The 17,518-nt window shown below is 47.8% G+C and overlaps 1 protein-coding gene across 2 annotated transcripts in view; it reads right to left on the minus strand.

The window, feature by feature from the left end:
- The window catches only part of CCDC149 (coiled-coil domain containing 149), a 95,930-nt gene that overhangs the window by 38,754 nt on the left and 39,658 nt on the right, over positions 1–17,518 (minus strand). For both annotated transcript variants that reach the window (XM_045834496.1, XM_045834497.1), the window contains exon 4: positions 7,128–7,235. In XM_045834496.1, the coding sequence (XP_045690452.1) occupies positions 7,128–7,235 (108 nt within the window). The remainder of the gene's footprint in view (positions 1–7,127; positions 7,236–17,518) is intronic.

The following is a 17,518-nucleotide window of genomic DNA, read 5'->3' on the forward strand; positions in this document are numbered from 1 at the left end:
GCTATCTCGATCTGAAAACCAAGACAGCTACTACATGACTGATGGGCGGGGAGCGCAGTGCGGAGACGCTGGACCAGGGGATGAGTCACATCCCAGGCAGGAAGGAGAGGAGCGGGATGGCTCCAGATTTCATCACGATCCTCAGAACCGCCCTCAATTTAAAATCTATTAATTGTTTATTTCCGGCATTTCCCATTTAATATTTTTGGACCACAGTTGACCACGGGTAACTGAAACCGTGGAAAGCAAAGCTGTAGACGAAGAGGAACAACTGTAGCTCATCAGGCATAAATCTCCATCCACTTTAAGAGCCACCATTATGCACCTCTACAAAGAATCAAAAATGCCAACCATAACTCCGATATCATTGCCTACGACAGAGGTGTTCAAATGTGGAAAACTGTGCATCTCAGAATCTGTGAAATAGGGCGTGCTCGTTTGTTTAATGAGTAAATATGTACCAGCCTGCAGTCTATCCGTTCCCACTGCAATGGAAGCCCCGTGCAAGCAGGGACTCATTGGTTACTGCCCTGTCCCCAGAACACGTAGTCGGCTTCTCGATAAAGATGTGTTAATGTGAACTGAACCACTCCCCCATAAGGCAAGTACTGCTATTACCTCCATTGTACAGATGGGAACAACTGAGGCACAGAGCAGTCAAGCAACTGACACGAGATCACACAGCTAGGAAGCCCCTGAACGACCTTCAGGCACGTCAGCATACACTGCTCCCAGAGCCATAGTAGTGTCCCACCAGTTTTAAAGCTGCTTTGCTTTCATTTTGCTTTAGTATGATTTGGATACACTGCACTATAAAATAAACCTTGGGCAGAGGTATCTTTCAGAACCAGTTCTCCACTAAGAAGTGTAATTACAACACCTGGTCTCTGGGATTGAAGTCCCAAACCATGCTGTTTGGGTCACATGGGCCACCCAGGCTACAAGCTCCTATAAGCCAGGACAGGCTTGAATATGTCTCTGAGACCAAGTGCATCTAATTCATTTGCCAATGAAACATTAGGGAATGCTGGACCGGTCTGGCTGCTTGCTGAACTAGCTGAGCATTACCTGTAGTTCACAGTCAAGATCCAGTTAGAATAAGACATGAGGGGGCTGAGGCGAGTGAAGGACCCTTATCACACTCATATCGATTTTTTGTAATTAATTTCTCTAACGCCCTAGGCAGGAGCTTTTCATTAGTGCGCCCTCTTCATTTGGCTTCCTACAGGTTAGGACACCTCTGTGCTTCTTTAAAGCACCAAGAGGAACGATTTGCAGAGAGCTCTCTGATGCCGCCTCTTGGACCGTTACAAGCATCCACAGCTGAGCTCTTTTTAAAAAATTTTTAAACAAAGTGTACTTTAATTAATCACCTGCATGCTCACTGGTCTGTCTTTATTGGCTCGTGGCTTTGACTTAATTGGTTTGCTCGCTGAATCTGTCCAAAAGCCCCACGTCAAATAAAGGTACGGTCACAGAAGGGCTCTATTGTTTTATGGTGCCAACACCAGATAAAACAGAGGTACTGAGAGACGTCAGCTGGTGTAACAGAAAGCTCATTATTAAGGGCAAAACCTGGTGTTTATGCAAAGTCACAAACAGCTACATTTAAACGGGCCAGCGGGGGCCCAGGCAATGCGAATATATGACACTGTTAGGAGCGGACGCCCACCTGAACCCTCCTGCTTTTGCATGCCTGGCACCGCATTACTGTTTTTCTGCACTACAGTGCCATACTCTCTGCACAATGAAGAAAAACAAGAGCAAATGGACAAGAAAATCAGCTGCTGGCTGTCTCCACGGGAACATGAGTTGCGGCCCCTGGTATAACTATCAGGTTCTCATTCCACAGGGGGAATGCACACACAAAATGCAAGGAAGCTTCCAGGAACTCTGCACCAAAGCAATAGGGCTGGGGGCAGGCAGAGCCTGGAGTGAGGATGAGAAGGGCTGAGTTTGGGGTGTCATCTGCCCAGCTTCTCTTGCCAGTCTCTGTCCCTGGGGGAGGCACCTGCCCAGGCTCCTGGGGAAAGTCCATAGGAGAGGAGTCTGGGATGTTCAGCTCAGCCACACTTTCCCTTGACGGAGTGAGTGCTTCCTGGGCGCCAGGCGACTCACTGTACAAACACTTAATATTGCGGGTGCACACACACAAAATCATTAAATCTCATTCTCCGGCTTCCTTTTTTTCCCCAACACTAACCACTGTCTAATGATCTTATTTATCTACTTTATTTTCTCACTGTCTGTCTCCCCAACCAGAACATAAGCTCTGAGAGAACAAGTACCTTGTCCTTTTTATTCCTTGATGTCTGTCTCCTTAAATCTCAGAACATTAATCAACACACAACAAGTCCCCAGGTGTGTGCCGATGAATAAATGATGAAACCTGACAACACGTCTATCGGAGGCATTGCTAGTCCCTTTTTAAAGATGAGGGACTGAGGCCTGAAGATGATATTGACCTGCCCAAGGCCATAGAGATAGTAACTAGCAGAGCAGGAATATACACCTGGGTCCAAAACTTTCCCAAGACAGACCTACAGTAAGTCCTCGCTGACCATCACCAACAAGTTCTTGGAGATTCACATGAAGCAAAATGATGTATAGCGAAACAAATATTGTTGTAAGCTAACCGATATAAATATAAGTTCCTACAGCCTATTTCTGGTCACAAAAGATCACCAAAAATTTCTAAATCAAGACCCAAAACACTTATAATATTAAATATTTAAAATAAATGTAAACTATACATACACTTAAGAAAGATTAATAGAAACAAGTGAAGATAATTATTTTCCATCCCACTGATGCTAATTCAGGGTCACAGTTGGCCGGAGCCTGTCCTGGCAGCTCAGGGTGCAAGATGGGACCACCTGGACAGGACGCCCTTCCGTCTCAGGGTGCATCACACACCCACAGCCACACTCACTCAGATTGGGACAATGTAGACTCTCACGTGCATGTCCCTGGGATGTGCAAGGAACCAGAGTCCAGAGAAAACCCATGCAGACGTGGTGAAAACACGCAAACTCAACACAGACAGTGGCCCCAGCCAGGAATCTATTTTTTCCTCATCAACTTCATAACAAAATGATGCTGAACAAAACAATATTATTCAAAGGCCTGCTGTATGACACTACATGACTCAGCAGTGGCCGGCTGGCTCTTCCTGGAGTGCCCATCTTTCCTACTCCAAGTTCAGTGACGTCACTTGAGTAGCCTGCCGTTTGTCATGGCATCAGTCATTTACATCATGGAAGTCAGCAAAGTGATACCTGCCAGGCTTCCTCTTTCGGAGGCCCAGCTGGTCCGCCAGCTCCCCTTGGGGGTGTTTGTGGCTCACACGTGCTCTGCTAGTTTTGCTGATTGACTCTTACTAACCCTTAAATTCTCAAAAGCCTCCTCCTTCCTCCTGGTCTCCTTCCCCCGAATCCACTCCGATGCCCGCAAGAGGAAGCAGGAGGACCTCTGGGGCAGGAGGGGTGGGGCAGCCATTCTCGCAGTGGGCCGCTTTCCAGGCTTGAGGCTCAGCATGGTCCAGATCCTTCCACCTAATTAACTGGTCGTTATTCCTCAGAGACTGACACACTGAGAGCCCTCTTCCCAGGGTGATTTGTGGAGCTAGTGTCCTTCTAACCCCACAGGCCTCTACTTTCCTCGCTCACCTTTCAGAACTATAATTATGAAGGCAGGGGAGGGTGTCTAGTAAGTTTCCTTTTTCACCCCTTTCTCCTGGTTTGGATTGGGGGTTGTCGATCTAGGAGCCCCGGGAAATTCTTGGGCACTGTTCAGAGAGATGACGGCAGGTGGTGTTTGATCACAGGACCCCCACACTGTCACAGAAGCCACCCCACCCCCCGCCAGCCCCACGTGAGTGCTAAACTGTTTGCAAGCCAGGGTGGCAACAAATCCTTCAAGAGGCTGTTTGAAAATGCTTTATGGCACATGGGGTTACAAGGCTCTAGCTGAACAAATGGAAAAATTAGTCTACCTTAAAATATCCAAGGCAAGTAATTTCCTATCACCTTGTTTCTTAAATGTACTTAACATCAAGAAGCTGGGCTCCCCAAATACGGATAAGGGTCACCAGTTAAAATGGCAACTCAAAGATAAAAATCTTCCACTTTAGCGGTCACTCATAAAATGATGCCATCAGCCCCTCTGTTTGGAAAGCGAGGCGCTAGGAGTTCAACAACAGCAATTAAGGTTTCCTGAACTCAACAGGCTTCAGCAACGGAGCTGGTCGAGGAAGAAGACCTCACCCCGTGTCCACCAAGGCTTGGCACCAAACCCTCTGCCCCCTCCACCGGGGCTTCCCAAGGCCTCACGCTGTGGGTTTGGCTTAGTTTGATTTGGTATTTGCCTCTGATGAAATGGGTTGCTTTTGTAGCCCCTTTCTCCAAATTTCTAAACAACTCCTCACCCCATGAGGAGAGTGACTGACAACAACCAGAGTGGTAGGGAGTCCACTAATGTTCTTGTACTCTTTCTTTTTTTGCTTTTGAACCCTTTTGCTCTTCTTTTCATTCCTTTATTCATTTGTTTTATTCACTGACTCATCCATTTATTCTGGTCGTTCACAAGGATTTATCCAATAATGTTTATGCATCAGGAACTAAGAATGTTCATTCCTAGGCATACAGTAGCATACCAGCCAGGAATCCAGGCTGCAAAGAGCTTGCCCTTGGTGGCAGGGGCAGAGGGGAGAGAACAGAGCACTGTGGGCAAGCCCAGGACCTGCCCCTAGGAGGTACAGAAGGCTGCACTTGACCTATAACCTGGAAGATGAGCAGCAGTCTGCAGAAGAAGTAAAGAGGAAGAGTGTGCCAGACAGAGCAAACAACAGGTGCAAAGGCCCTGAGGCACAGGGCAGTTCAGCTTGGCAAAGGGGCCGAATTCATGCTGCAAGGCTGAAGCAGGAGGAGACTAGTGGTTAGAGGTGTGGCTGGAGAAATCAGTAGGTGCCAAATAATGGAAGGCCTAGCACACCATGGCAAGCAGGTGGGACTGGATGCAGAGGCCATAGAAAGGTTGGAGTAGCAAGTGACATGATGAATAAAAATAATAATAATGAAGAGTTAACCCATTTTTCAATATACAGCCAACTTTGACCAGGGGCCTCTGTGTCTCTCAAGATGCCCGGTGTCCTTATCAAATAAGTAATCTGGTCTTAATGTTGATGACTGGGGTGAGGGTAGGCAGGAGGAAGTCCGTGACTCCCGGGGGCCTGAAGAGAAGCCAGCCCTATAACTCTAGACGCAAATGGGAACGGCTGAAATCGCCGGGCTCACTGCGGTGGGTCTCCTCTGAGAGGGAGAGGCTGGGTGCCTAGATCTGGGATCTGCGGAGCATCATAACATCCTCCCGACACGTTGGGGCAGGTGAATTACTCCACCGGCTGTGAATTTGTGTCACTAAATTCTAACCCTTGGGTGAGAAAACGAAGGTTGATCACTGCGTCCAGCTCCTGGAATAAAGACCCAGCGCACACGCAAACCGTGAAGTGCAGACGGCGTCGATGTGAGAAAAGCCCCAGACCGGTGCTCAGCGTCACACACACTCGCACAGCCTCCCTCTCTTTCCTTGGAATGTCAGTTGTGACCGTCAGTTCCTAAAATAGCTCAAGCCTGAAAGTTGGATCAATTAAAAGTGACCAAAAGATGAGGTGCATTCAGGAAAGTTGGGGGTGGGGGGTAGCTCCAAAACAGAATCAGTCAGCCAAGAGGACCCATAAAAATCACATTATGAAATGCTTCAGTATTTTGTGGGCTTATAATGTGTCTAAAATTCCTGCTGTATTTTCATGGGTTTAAAGGAAACTACTACACATGCTCCATTTTACCCTCTAGAGAACCTTGCCCTGCTGTCATCGCTGGAGGAGGGGACTAAGGCCTGGCCTTTAACGACTGACCGAACACACAGGTTCCAGAGGCTACATCCTTTCAGCGATGCGCAAAGCCACACCAGTGGCCTGATGAGCTTGTCCCGGGTCGATTAGAACCTTTCTTAGGCATTCTTTCCCACCCCCTATTTCATGACCGGAAGCAGTAGAGCCTAATTTTTTCAAATATATGTTAAATCTAAGGGGTATAAAAAAATTTAGAGGCAGGTTGGGTGGAGAAGTCTGCCTGTAAGAAAGACTTCCCATAGCTGGAGACTCTCCAGGTAGCAAGCAGTACGCGCACAGACCTCCCTGCTCTTCTGCTACGGAAGGGTCCTTGGGTAACCAGACACTGCCGTGCATTTTTTTAAAGGGTGGACGTCTTTCAAAATGGTGCCTTCCAATAACCAGCAACTCCCATACATGATGACCACCACCGCACTTTATCAAGGAATTTGGTCATGTTTGAGAAACACCCCCCACAGAAGGACCTCCTTCCTGCCAAGTGGGTGCCCTGCGTTAAACTCCAATGGCCACCTCCGCTGAGCAAGCTGCCTCTGGCAGGGGACCGGAAGTGCATCACTCTTGGCAAAATGGGAAATTACTTGTGAGGACAGAATTAAACTTCAGTAGTTCGTCCTTTTCTCAACTGTGCTTTTGTTCGCAGCTTCAGCTAGGAGAGTGCACACATTTAGTTTGGTTTATGAGTTCATATTTTATAATTAACGTTGCCAACAGGGGAGTTTGATTAATACCAAACAGTGGATTTTGAGCAATGTTCCATACAAATTGCCAAATTTAGCAATAAAATAAATTGGTTATGTGCACATAATTAGTAGGATAACTATTTAAAATTCAAAACCGAATGTGAATAATTCCAAATCATCTGAGCCACAAATCATTATTTGTATGAAGGGGGGAAGCATAGCATTTGGGTTTTATTTTGCCCTCGACCACAGTGTTATCCACCACCAAGCTGAACACAGTGAAACTTCTACAATGAGTTGTGATGACATTTTAGAGCAACCCAGAAACACACACCTACGTGTGTGCATGCACACACACACACAAAGGGAGTGTCAGAAAGATAGGAAATGCCCAACTGTGAATTTTCATTGCAGGTGTAAGAACCTATAACAAAATGTTCAGCAAATGCTGCATTACATTTTTCCGACAAACTCCGTACAAACCTCTGGCACACAACCACCCAGCAGGGCCTTCTCCCTTTAAGCATTCACCGTACCTTATTGTCACCCTGGACTTCTCCAAGCCTTTGCTGCAGTTCTTTTATTTCTTCTCCCAGATGTTTGTTTCGGTCCTGAGAATCTCTCAGTAGTTGTGCAAGATTAGCCTGGAAATATCAACACATTATGAAATACAATCAGAAATGGAGGAGTGGATAAATGGGAGGCTTTATTAGGCTTCTAGGGGCTGGCGTCCAAGCCCAGCTGAACCACACAAAGCTCATCAGAGTAAACAAACGCATACACGAATGCAGTGAGTGTGCACATCACACCATGACGAATGCATGGAGGAAATGAAGTTGGCTGTGAACTTCCATTTGGGGATGTTCTTTGTTTCCAGAATGGCTCAAGGACAAGTAATAAAAAAGTTGTTTGTATTTCACTTTAAAAAAAAACTCTAAATGCTTTTTTCACTAAAAATCTTGCAAGTGGTATAGAGTTTAATTGCAAAATGTAGGCCAACAATATAGGAAAAGTTTCATTTCCTTGCTTAGATAGTTGTTTGCCCTTCAAATAGATCTGGTTTCATAAACTTCTCTTTGCTACCTCAGTGCCCAGAATTTTGATCACAAAAGGAAGAAACGAGAGAAAACACGAGTGATGTGCCACAATTTCAGAGATCAGGATCCAGAGATAATTCAAAAGTCTCCTGGGCTGGTTTTCCTGCCACCTTACTCCAAACAGCCAGGATGGTCACATGCCCGTCCATCTTCACGATGTCACCCCTTCCTTAAGATTTGCATCCAGCTGCGACCCACATCCCTCTGGCCCATGTGGGAGGCTGTCCAATGGCCAGTCTCCCCTCTCAGTGCCTCTTCATCTCCCACCGTCCCTGCCCTTTCCCCGTAATACACAGCACCTTTACCGCATTCCCACCCTTTTCAGGGTCTGCAAACTGGCACTCGCTCGCTCTCCCCGCCTACCGACACGCTTGCATCCATCCATCAAGCCTGTAACTGACCGTTCCTCTGAGCCTCACGTGGCTTCCTGTTCTGCAGCACTATTTGTATTTCTGTAGCTGTCATTCATTCCAGTCCTCACCTTGCTTATGATGGTCTTATCTAAGATTAGCAAGAAGACTGCAAGCTACGGGGAGGCAGAGATGCTGTTCTCTGTTGCCTCGGCTCCAGGAAGCTGGTGTTCCAGCCAGTGTTTTAAAGACTTACGATAAATAAATGAGGGAGGACACAGGGAAGGAAGCAAGCAATCAGCATGTGACTCCTGGGAAGGAATCATTCAGAAATCATTACTCGCAGGGATTTTAAACATTATAGAGTCCCTTCATGTTATAGCCGAAGAAATTCAGATCCAGAGCCGTCAGGACACTGGTGTAACCGTAGTGGCTAGATCTCCAAAGGCTTCAGTGTTACGAATGTGGGGGGGTACTCAGTTCTGTTAGGTACTAACAAAAGAATAAAGGTGAAAGAATATAAAACACACCTGGGCTCATCCTTGACTCCTTACTTTATCTCCTCTCCCATTTCCCATCTGCTGGGGCACCTGGCATCTCTCCCCTCACGGTACCCCCGCCCCAGTTCAGCTTCCCTCCAAGCCCCTTGCTGCTCTGCACACATACGAGGCCCACTCCCTGCCCAGTGCTGTTTCCCGTTCCCTCTCCCTGGAGCGCTCTCCCTCCAGAATAACTCTCAGCTCACACCCTCACCCTTTTCAGGCCTTTGTTCGAAGTCCATGGGCTCCGGGGGGCCCACCGACACCCCTTCATCTGATACTGCAACCTGCCCACCTGCAGCCCAGCCCCGTCCCCTATACCCCGTTTTCCTTCTCCCATTGTCATCTTTTCACGCACCACGTCGTGTACTTTTTGGTTTATTGCTCACTACTTGTTTCCTGTCTCTGTCTCCCTCCTAAAATAGAAGTTTCGTGAAGGGCGAGGAACTTTGTTTTCTCTGCTGACCTAGTAGATACTCCATACATTTTTTTTTAATGACAGGCGATAGCTGGGCCTGGAGGTGTGAACTCAGCCCCAGCAGGAACCTGGGGTAATAATGACAACGGCCAACCCTGAACCCAGTGCCCAGCTGGGAGTCTTTCGTGAGAAGGCCCACTCATCCCCACTGACGGGGTCTAACCAAGCCCCGATTTCTGCTCACTTATTTGCGAACATTAATCTGATCTAATTTTTCTATCCTGTATTTACAAGTCTCATTATCTGGTCACAGTTGCATTCCACTATTCAGACAAAAATTTGGCAAAGGATGAGGAAAATTAACTCCCCTTTTATAGGGAGGCAAGAAAAGAAACAACAATGGGCTACCTTTGGAAATTTCTCTCTGTGGAATCAGAAAGACTAAGTTAGATCCCCGTCCCGCCACTGGCTGTGCTGGGTGGCCTCGGGTGAGGTTCTTAACTTCTTGAGTTTTCTCATCTGTGAAATGGACTTGCCATCCATACTTCGTGTGCAGATTTGATACTGAAATTGAGTAATAAATACAGGGCACCTGCCACAGTGCCTGGCACAGAGGCTCTGGTAAAAGGCTGGTTGCCCCCCCTCCCATGGCTATGCCCTTCCATGTGCCCCGACTCCACCGTGAAGGGAACCGTCGGGTAGACATGACCAAATGCCTCCTCGGACACAGATGGGTCCTTTGTGATCCTGCCTCTTCGCTCTTCCTTACGCATCTATTCATTTATACAACAAATCTTTACTGAGCACCTACTATGTGCCGGGCACTCTTTTAGACTCTGAAGCTAGAGCAGTGAGCAATACAGATAACACCCCCAGCCCTTGTCAACTGACACTTTAACAGGTGATAGTACATTAATTACATTGTATTATAACAAAATAAATAATGGCCCAGTAGTTGGATGATTGGTGCTGTGGAGAAAAATAAAGCAGGCAAAAAATAAAACAGAGTGTGCCAGGGGAAGCAGCCACAGAGGCCTCCCTGGGAAAGGCACATTTCAACCAAGACTTGAGAAAGGACAGAGTGAGGGAGGGAGGGAGGGAGTGCCTGTGGAAATCCCGGTGGGCGTGTCCCTGCTCCAGCTACTGGCTTCCCTGTGTCCCTCTCCCATGGGAAAACTTCCACTTTGGAGACCAGTTCACTCCAGAGACCGCAGTGAACGGACAGACAGGCAATTTGGTTCCTGATTGCCGTTTGCTGGCTCCTCCCCTCCGCCCCTACAGCTCTTCTTCCTGAGCACAGACCGTCAGCAGTGGGCAGCCTCTGCCTTCCCTCCGCATGGCTCCCCAACATTTCCCAGACGTTAGCTCAGCAAACACAGTCCTCCTCCGACAGGTGGAGGGATGGGCCCCCAGGCCAAGGGACTGGCCTGGAGGCGGGGGAGGGGGGCCTGGTACAGCGGGCAGCCTCCCAGGGGCCCACCACAGCCCGCACATGATGGGACACGTCAGCCCCGCCATCTGCAGGACACAGCAAAGTCTGCTTTCACAGAAGCCTGTGGAAGATACACTCAGAAAGAAATGCTTGTAAGAGTAGCAGTGAAAACTTAATAAAAGACACACGACAACAACAACAAAAGACTGCGATGTCTCCAATTTTCCCTTTTTGAATCAATAATGGCTTGAGCCCCTCAGGTGGGTGGGCGTTCCCTCACCAACCTGATCACAGTATCTAAATCTGTACGACTCCGTAGTGAGAGACCAGTTCTCTGCCTCCGCTCCATCCCAGACCAGAACTTGTGCAAAACGCAATGAAAAGTGAATTTAAGAAGACATCAAGACCCCAAGTGTCTGTTAGAATCAAAAGCCATGCTGTCAGATTGCTATCAAAGTTTCTGAACGCTTTTAATGTCCGCACTTAGCTTGTCCAGAAACAGCGGCTTGCAGCCTGGCCCTGGTCCTTGGGCCTCACTTTGCACAGCCCTGAGCCTGGCAACGCTCCCTGGCATTTAGACGTTAGATGGAGCAGGGCAGGTGCCTGGCATAACCCTCAAGGGGGCCGGTGATACATAAAGCAGAGGACAGGGCTGCTTTAGGAAACAGCGGGTCAGAGGCCCGGTGATGTGATTGTCAAACATTATTTACTCTGCAGCCCGGCTAAAAAGAAATCTACCAAAATAAAGCCAGGCCTGTCCACTGTAGCTGCGGAACAATAGTCAATCAGAACCGCGCTGCCTCCGAGTGAGTCCACAGTAAATGTACACCAGCTTTAAAATTGACCCCTGGGGCAGGCTGGGGCGGGGGCGGTGTCCCGCTTTAAAGCAGTGACTTGTAATTTTCTTTTACATTTCACCAGCTGGATTACTTGTCAGCACACAATTCTTTCCTATTCATCAGGCCTTCCACCTCTTCAACTCCAAAACAATAACTTTGAAAACTAGAAAATGACTATTCTGATACAGTGCCTAACACCTTAACACCTGAAAGAACAAAAAAGAAAAAGAAGAAGTAGTCCATTTCAAAGCACTCAAAATAGAGGAGAAAAGTTCACACAATTCTTTTGACCAAAAATAACCCCCGTGACTCACACACATTCACCACAACAATCCATCAGGCGAACCCGCGACGCCTGCTTATAATTTATCGGCGACGCAGCCCATTTTGTCTCCATGTTACTGAGAAGGATTCTGTGACCATCGGTTTAGAGTGGCAGCGCCATGTACAGGAAATGTCAGGGAAACGGCGGCAGACGCTGGGAAGGATTTCACAGAGAAAGAAAACAAAACCGAGAGATTATTTCCTCCAAATCTCCGGGGCGCGGGGGAGCATAAATAGCAAAACATGAAAAGGCTTACAAAGAAGCCTCTTTTCCATATTCAGATCTAGCCAGGGCCGACATTAAAGGCTGACATTTTAGCTCTGATTATAGTGGGACGCTGAATATGATGGAAAACGGTGTAGAATCCATATACACTTAAGTCCCTCTTTCTGGCTAGATGGGGATCTGTGAAAACTGGGATGGGGAAGGGAGGGGAGAGAGAGCTGATGAAAATACAGCCCGAGACCCGAGGCTGACAGTGCCTGACAGCTCTCCATTCCGCAGGCCTTCCCGCGTGGAGGAAGGGTGCACCCCCACCTACAACGATGTCTGCAGACTCAGGCTGCCAAGGCCAGCGCCTGCTGTGGAAAGGAGGAGGATGCTGGAAATTCTCCCTGCACAGAGCTGAAGGCTACGGCCCCTGACAGAGATCTGGGAGTTGAGAGGCCCAGGTGCACCTCCCCACAGACCTCCCCCCCTACCGCCCACTGCCTTTCTGCTTTCTACCAAAGCAGACTCGCCCTGTGGGCCAGGGAGCCTCTCTCCGCTTCCTTCAAGTCCAGCTGCATCCCAAACACCCGCCTCTACTGCTCTTTCAGTTCCCTTAGAACTGCCACAGAATGTGTCAGCACAGTTGACACTCTGGATGCAACACATTTTTAAACACATAAAAAATGATGGGAGATTTTTTTTAAAAAAATGATACGTCACACTTAGCAATGACAACCACAGCCAAAGGGTTCCTGTTTACAGTGATCAAGTAATCGTCCCTGGTTCCCGAGGAGGGGACGACAGGATATTCGGTGGAGGGAACAGCCCTAAACCTTTGAGATGGGGAGACAGGGACCCACAATGTACCCTTTTCCTCCCCAGTGTGAGAAACGAAGAGATGGTGACGAGGGCATCAGAGGATGTCACTCTAAAATGTGCCACTTGGTCATAAGGGTTATCTTGAGCTAAGGCAACTGAGAATCAACAGCCACAGCGAGTTCTCTTTCTTCCCCTTTCCTGCCTAAAAGCAGGGCACACGCGTGCTTCTGTGGGCATGTAGTCCCATCCTCTCCGGTCCCAGGAAGAAGAGCGCGGCTCCAGCCACCGGAGACGGCGAGGTGGCACTGTCAGCACCTCTAACTAAAATAACCTCCACCTTCCATCGGCTTCCGCATGTATATTTCCTCGTCACTTTCCCACAGTTGATCACCCTTTGAAGCCCAAACCCCTTCCTTTTGTCTGAACGGTATGTGAACCCCCACATCTAACCACTCCTCTGAGGTCCACGTCTGTGAACGCCCTTGCACATGAAATACTCACAAAACTGTATGCTTTTTCTCCTGTTAGTTAAATCCACAGCCCCCCAAGCACGGAACTTAAGAGGGTGAAGAATAAAAAAATCAGAAGAAAGTGATGAAAAGTTTAAGACTAACCTTCCCACCTGGTGCTAGCCCAGACACTGGGAAGAGCCAGGAGTCCTCCCTCACCTGAGCCCTTAAGTAACTCAGACCAGTGACCGGAAGGACGGAAAGAGCGACGTGCTGAGACCAATCCCTCCCTCCTCTCGAATCTCCGCGAGTTACTAGAGGACCATCATTCCCGTTAACTAGCCATGGAGCAGTGACTCTCAGGCAAAATGTAAAAAGGATGCCCTACCAGAAAGCCCTCCACCTTACTTCTCAGTTTGCTTACATAGCAAAACTGGAATTCAAAACTGGGAGGGAAAAATCAGAGAGAGGCAGAGAGACGGGTAAAACCGTGACCTAGGCACTTCCTCAAGGAGAGTAAGTTAAAAAGGGAACGTGAGAGGAAAAAAAGAGGCCGAGACCAGACTTAGAAAACGCTGCTCCGCTCCATGGTGTTAAGAAGTTCGGCACCCCAGACCCCTTAAACCCACACCTTCAGGAGGAGGCGAAGGCACAACGTTAAACAAGAATATGTAAAAAAAAAAAAAAAAAAGACAAAAAGCATTGGATGAAACATCAAGCATACTTGAGAGGTGTGATTGATAGCAAATTTAATTGCAATTTCTACTTGGCTGCTTTGGTCTGTGGCAACTCCTGTGTTAATAGTAATAAAGTGAAGCTTGTTTTGCTGAGCAAGGGCCCCTATTCATAGCAGCTGCCCAAGTGACGGCCTTGGCTGCGGCGACAGCTTTCTGATTTACAAAAAACACCCCCCCCCCACCAGAGATTATTCCACATGCATTTTTTGGCTGTGCAGGGAGCCCTCAGTGGCCTACTCCCACCTCATAATCTCAAAACACACACTTGTGAGGGCACTTCCAGCCTGCAGGCAAACAGGGTTGGGAGGTTGCTATTTAAATAAACGTTTGCTTAATCTTGGCTATTACGATTCCGCATCTGCCACTCAGTGGCTCCCTTAACAGCTCCCAAGTTCTTTAGACTCGGGGAGCCTAAATTTCCTCATCTGTAAATTGGGGGGTGGCACTCTCACCTTCCTTACAAAATTGTTACAAGGACCCAAAGGGCCTATAGCAATAGGCATGAGGGCTCGGCAGGAAGTTACTGTTATGTTTTGGGAGGTTTCCCACAGGCTGGACCCTGGATGTCTTCCCCGGATGCTGCACTGTTCAAAGTGGTGTGAAGGAAACATCTCAAAGCACTCGGGATCTTTGGAGGCAGTTTGGGGTTCTGAGCCTCAAACCAGGACACAGATACAAAGTTGCTCTGATCGGCAGTCACTGGGGACTAAGAGAAGATGGGCCAAGAAGACCCTGCCACTGGAGTGAAAGGCTCCTGTCCACCCCACCTCACAAAGGGCCATGCTATGCTCTGGTGTCTCCTGGGTGGTCATCCTGGTGCATGCCACTGTCTAAATAAGATGCCACTTTCAAAGATTTTATTTATTTAGTATAGAGAAAGGAGAAGGGGGGAGAGGACAGGGAGAGAAACACTGATGTGTGAGAGAAACGGCCATCAGCTGCCTCCTGCGTGCACACACTCCCACTGGGGACCAGCCTGCAACCCAGGCATGTGCCCTGACAGGGAATAGAACCTGCAACCTTTCGGCCTGTGGGTGGACGCCCAACCCACTGAGCCACACCGGTCAGTGCAAGCTGTCACCTTTTAAGGGAGAAAGCAAAGGCTCCCTCCTGGACTAGGAGGAGCACCTCCTGTGGTTTCTCAGCTTGAAATCACAACAGGAAGAGACAGAGATGCAGCTGATTGTTTGTTCAAGGAGAAATCTGTGTGAGAAAAACGTGAGTGCTGTGGTCCCCCCAAATGCCACTTCCTAAGAAGATTAACCCCAGATCATCATTTCAACACCCATCTTGGTCTCCTTTGGAGATAACTGCTTGTTTAGTGAAAGAGAAATACTGAAAGGGTCGTCAGAGACCTTCTGGTGCGCTCTCGCTCCGGTGCCAAGAGGTGCTCGGTGCACAGCTCTGCCTGGACTGTCGAGAAGAAATTTTCATTTCAATATTCCACCAGAAGCCATTAGCACATCACTGTTGTCACGATTTCTTCACAGCTTCTTTAACGGATGATTTGCCATTGGAAATTGAGTTGTCTTAAAAGGGATTCTAAGTTCTCAAAGAAAACCTCGACAACTATATTTCTAGAACCACAACCATGAAAGTTCTGGTCTGTCCTCTGAGGACGAGACAGAAAAAAAAAGGCAGGAAGAAATGATGGGCAGAGGTTGTTTGCCACAGGAAAGAACGCTGGCTTGGGTAGAAATTCTGAGGCCCGGCTCTGACTCTCCACCACCCTGAAGCAGAGGGCTTCAAATAAAGCATTTAATCTTTGGACTTGCAGGAGGAGTCGGGTTAAATACCAATTTTGCTTCCTCTGCCTTCAAACATTCCAAGCATCGGATGCAAAACCAAAACACCGGAACTCAAACCCTGAACCACAAGTGAGGAGATTTCTCGTCCTGCTCTATCAGCATGCAATGTGACCTTGGGCAAGTCACAGGAAAAATAAAAAATAGCCAGCCCATTTTTTTTTTTACTCTCCGTGGAGCACTCACCAACTACAAGGAAGTCAGCCCTGGAAGCATTATCATACCAATTCCTCATAAGAACTTCACAAATATGTCTCATTATGATGTTCATTTTGAAGGGAAGGAAATTGAGTCTCAGGTAGGTTACACAAGATCACCCAGCCAGCAAGTGGTTGGGTTAAGTTTGAATCCGTGATGCCCATAATGCACCCTTGAGACTTTACGCAAGACAGAACTTGCCAGTGTGACCTCAGAAGATAGTTGGGAGATTACCTCCATCCATCCATCCAGCCAGCCAGCCAGTCATCCAGCCAGCCATGCATGCACAGTCAGTCTCTGGGGAAAAAAGCACGAAGCACTACAAAGACAGAGAGTGTGGTATTGTTTCCACTGAATCTGAGAAGAACCCTCAAGACATTTAGAGCAGCATCTCTTGAATGCAGTCCCAGGAGCCCCAGGGTCCATGAATGGGCTGCAAGCAGTGTGTGAACCCAGGAAACTGAATGCAAAACTGTTTGTGGGCATGTGTCCCATTTCTGGAGCAAAGGCCCATGGTTTTCACTGTACTCTCAGAGATACCTCTGACTCTCAAGAGTGTGAGAACCACTGGTCCAGAAAAATGGAACGGAAAACACCCTACTTGCAATATCGCATTTGTTCCTCGTAGCCACACCATGCAGTGGCTACCACTTTCTGCCAATGAATGGGTAAGAAAGCTGAGACTCAGACACCCAAAGAAACCTTCCCAAGGCCACACAATTAGTTGGATGGGTGCCATTGCTGGCTCCCTCATAGCTCTTGCATCCCAGGTACTTAATCTAAGGCAATTTATGTGGTGCTGTCCTGGCGAGTGCTAGTAGACCAAGAAGAGAACTATATCTAACGCTCGCCCAGTTAGACTTGGGGGAAAGACTTATATTTCAGGGCTGGGTTTTCTGCCTCTTCTGCTTAGAGGAACCAGCCTCAGAAGAAAACTTATGCGAAGTTCAAGAGGAAACTGACATTAAAATTGGCACCGTGATGGAGTGAGCACTCAGATAAAATACAGGACACTCAGTTCAGCTTGAATTTCAGCTAAACAATGAATAATGTTTAGCATAGGTATGTCCCTAATAATGCATAGAGCATATCTGTATACTGAAAAAGTATTCACTGTCTACCTGAAATTCAGATTGACCTGGGTGTCCTGTATTTTTATTTGCTGAGTGGTACACAGTGGAGGGACTGAGTGCATGATGATTAACTATACAGCATCTGAAGCCTGCACTACCTCTGAACTCTTGGTTATGTGAGGTCCTTGATTCCTGTGCTGTTCAAGCTGTCTAGAATTTCTGTCACCTGCACCCCAGTGCATGCTGTCTCATGCAGCAGGTCGGCGGTTCCAACCCCGGCAGGCAGGGTGCCGAGTGCAAGCTCACAGCACCACACTAAGCCTAGAGGGACAGAAACTCAGCGCCCCATTAAAGCCACATTAAAATCTACAAAGCCAGTGTTTAGGACACAAACTTGTTTTTTTGTTTTGTTTGTTTTGTTTTGTTTTTAGAGCTGTAACAATGCAGCTTGACAGACGTACTGGAATTCACCAGATTCTCCTCAGTCACTGTAAATTTTTTGTCAGAGTCATGGAATGTGAATTCATTTACACTGGAAAACTCCCTCATGAATACTAACACATTCTAAACTCATGGCAAAGATGACTGCTCACAGCCACCCAAACCACAAAAACAAAAGCACCTAGCAATGTCAGA

This window comes from Phyllostomus hastatus, unplaced genomic scaffold, assembly GCF_019186645.2.
Source record: "Phyllostomus hastatus isolate PE091 unplaced genomic scaffold, TTU_PhHast_1.1 phas_contig_196, whole genome shotgun sequence".
Lineage (NCBI taxonomy): Eukaryota > Metazoa > Chordata > Mammalia > Chiroptera > Phyllostomidae > Phyllostomus > Phyllostomus hastatus.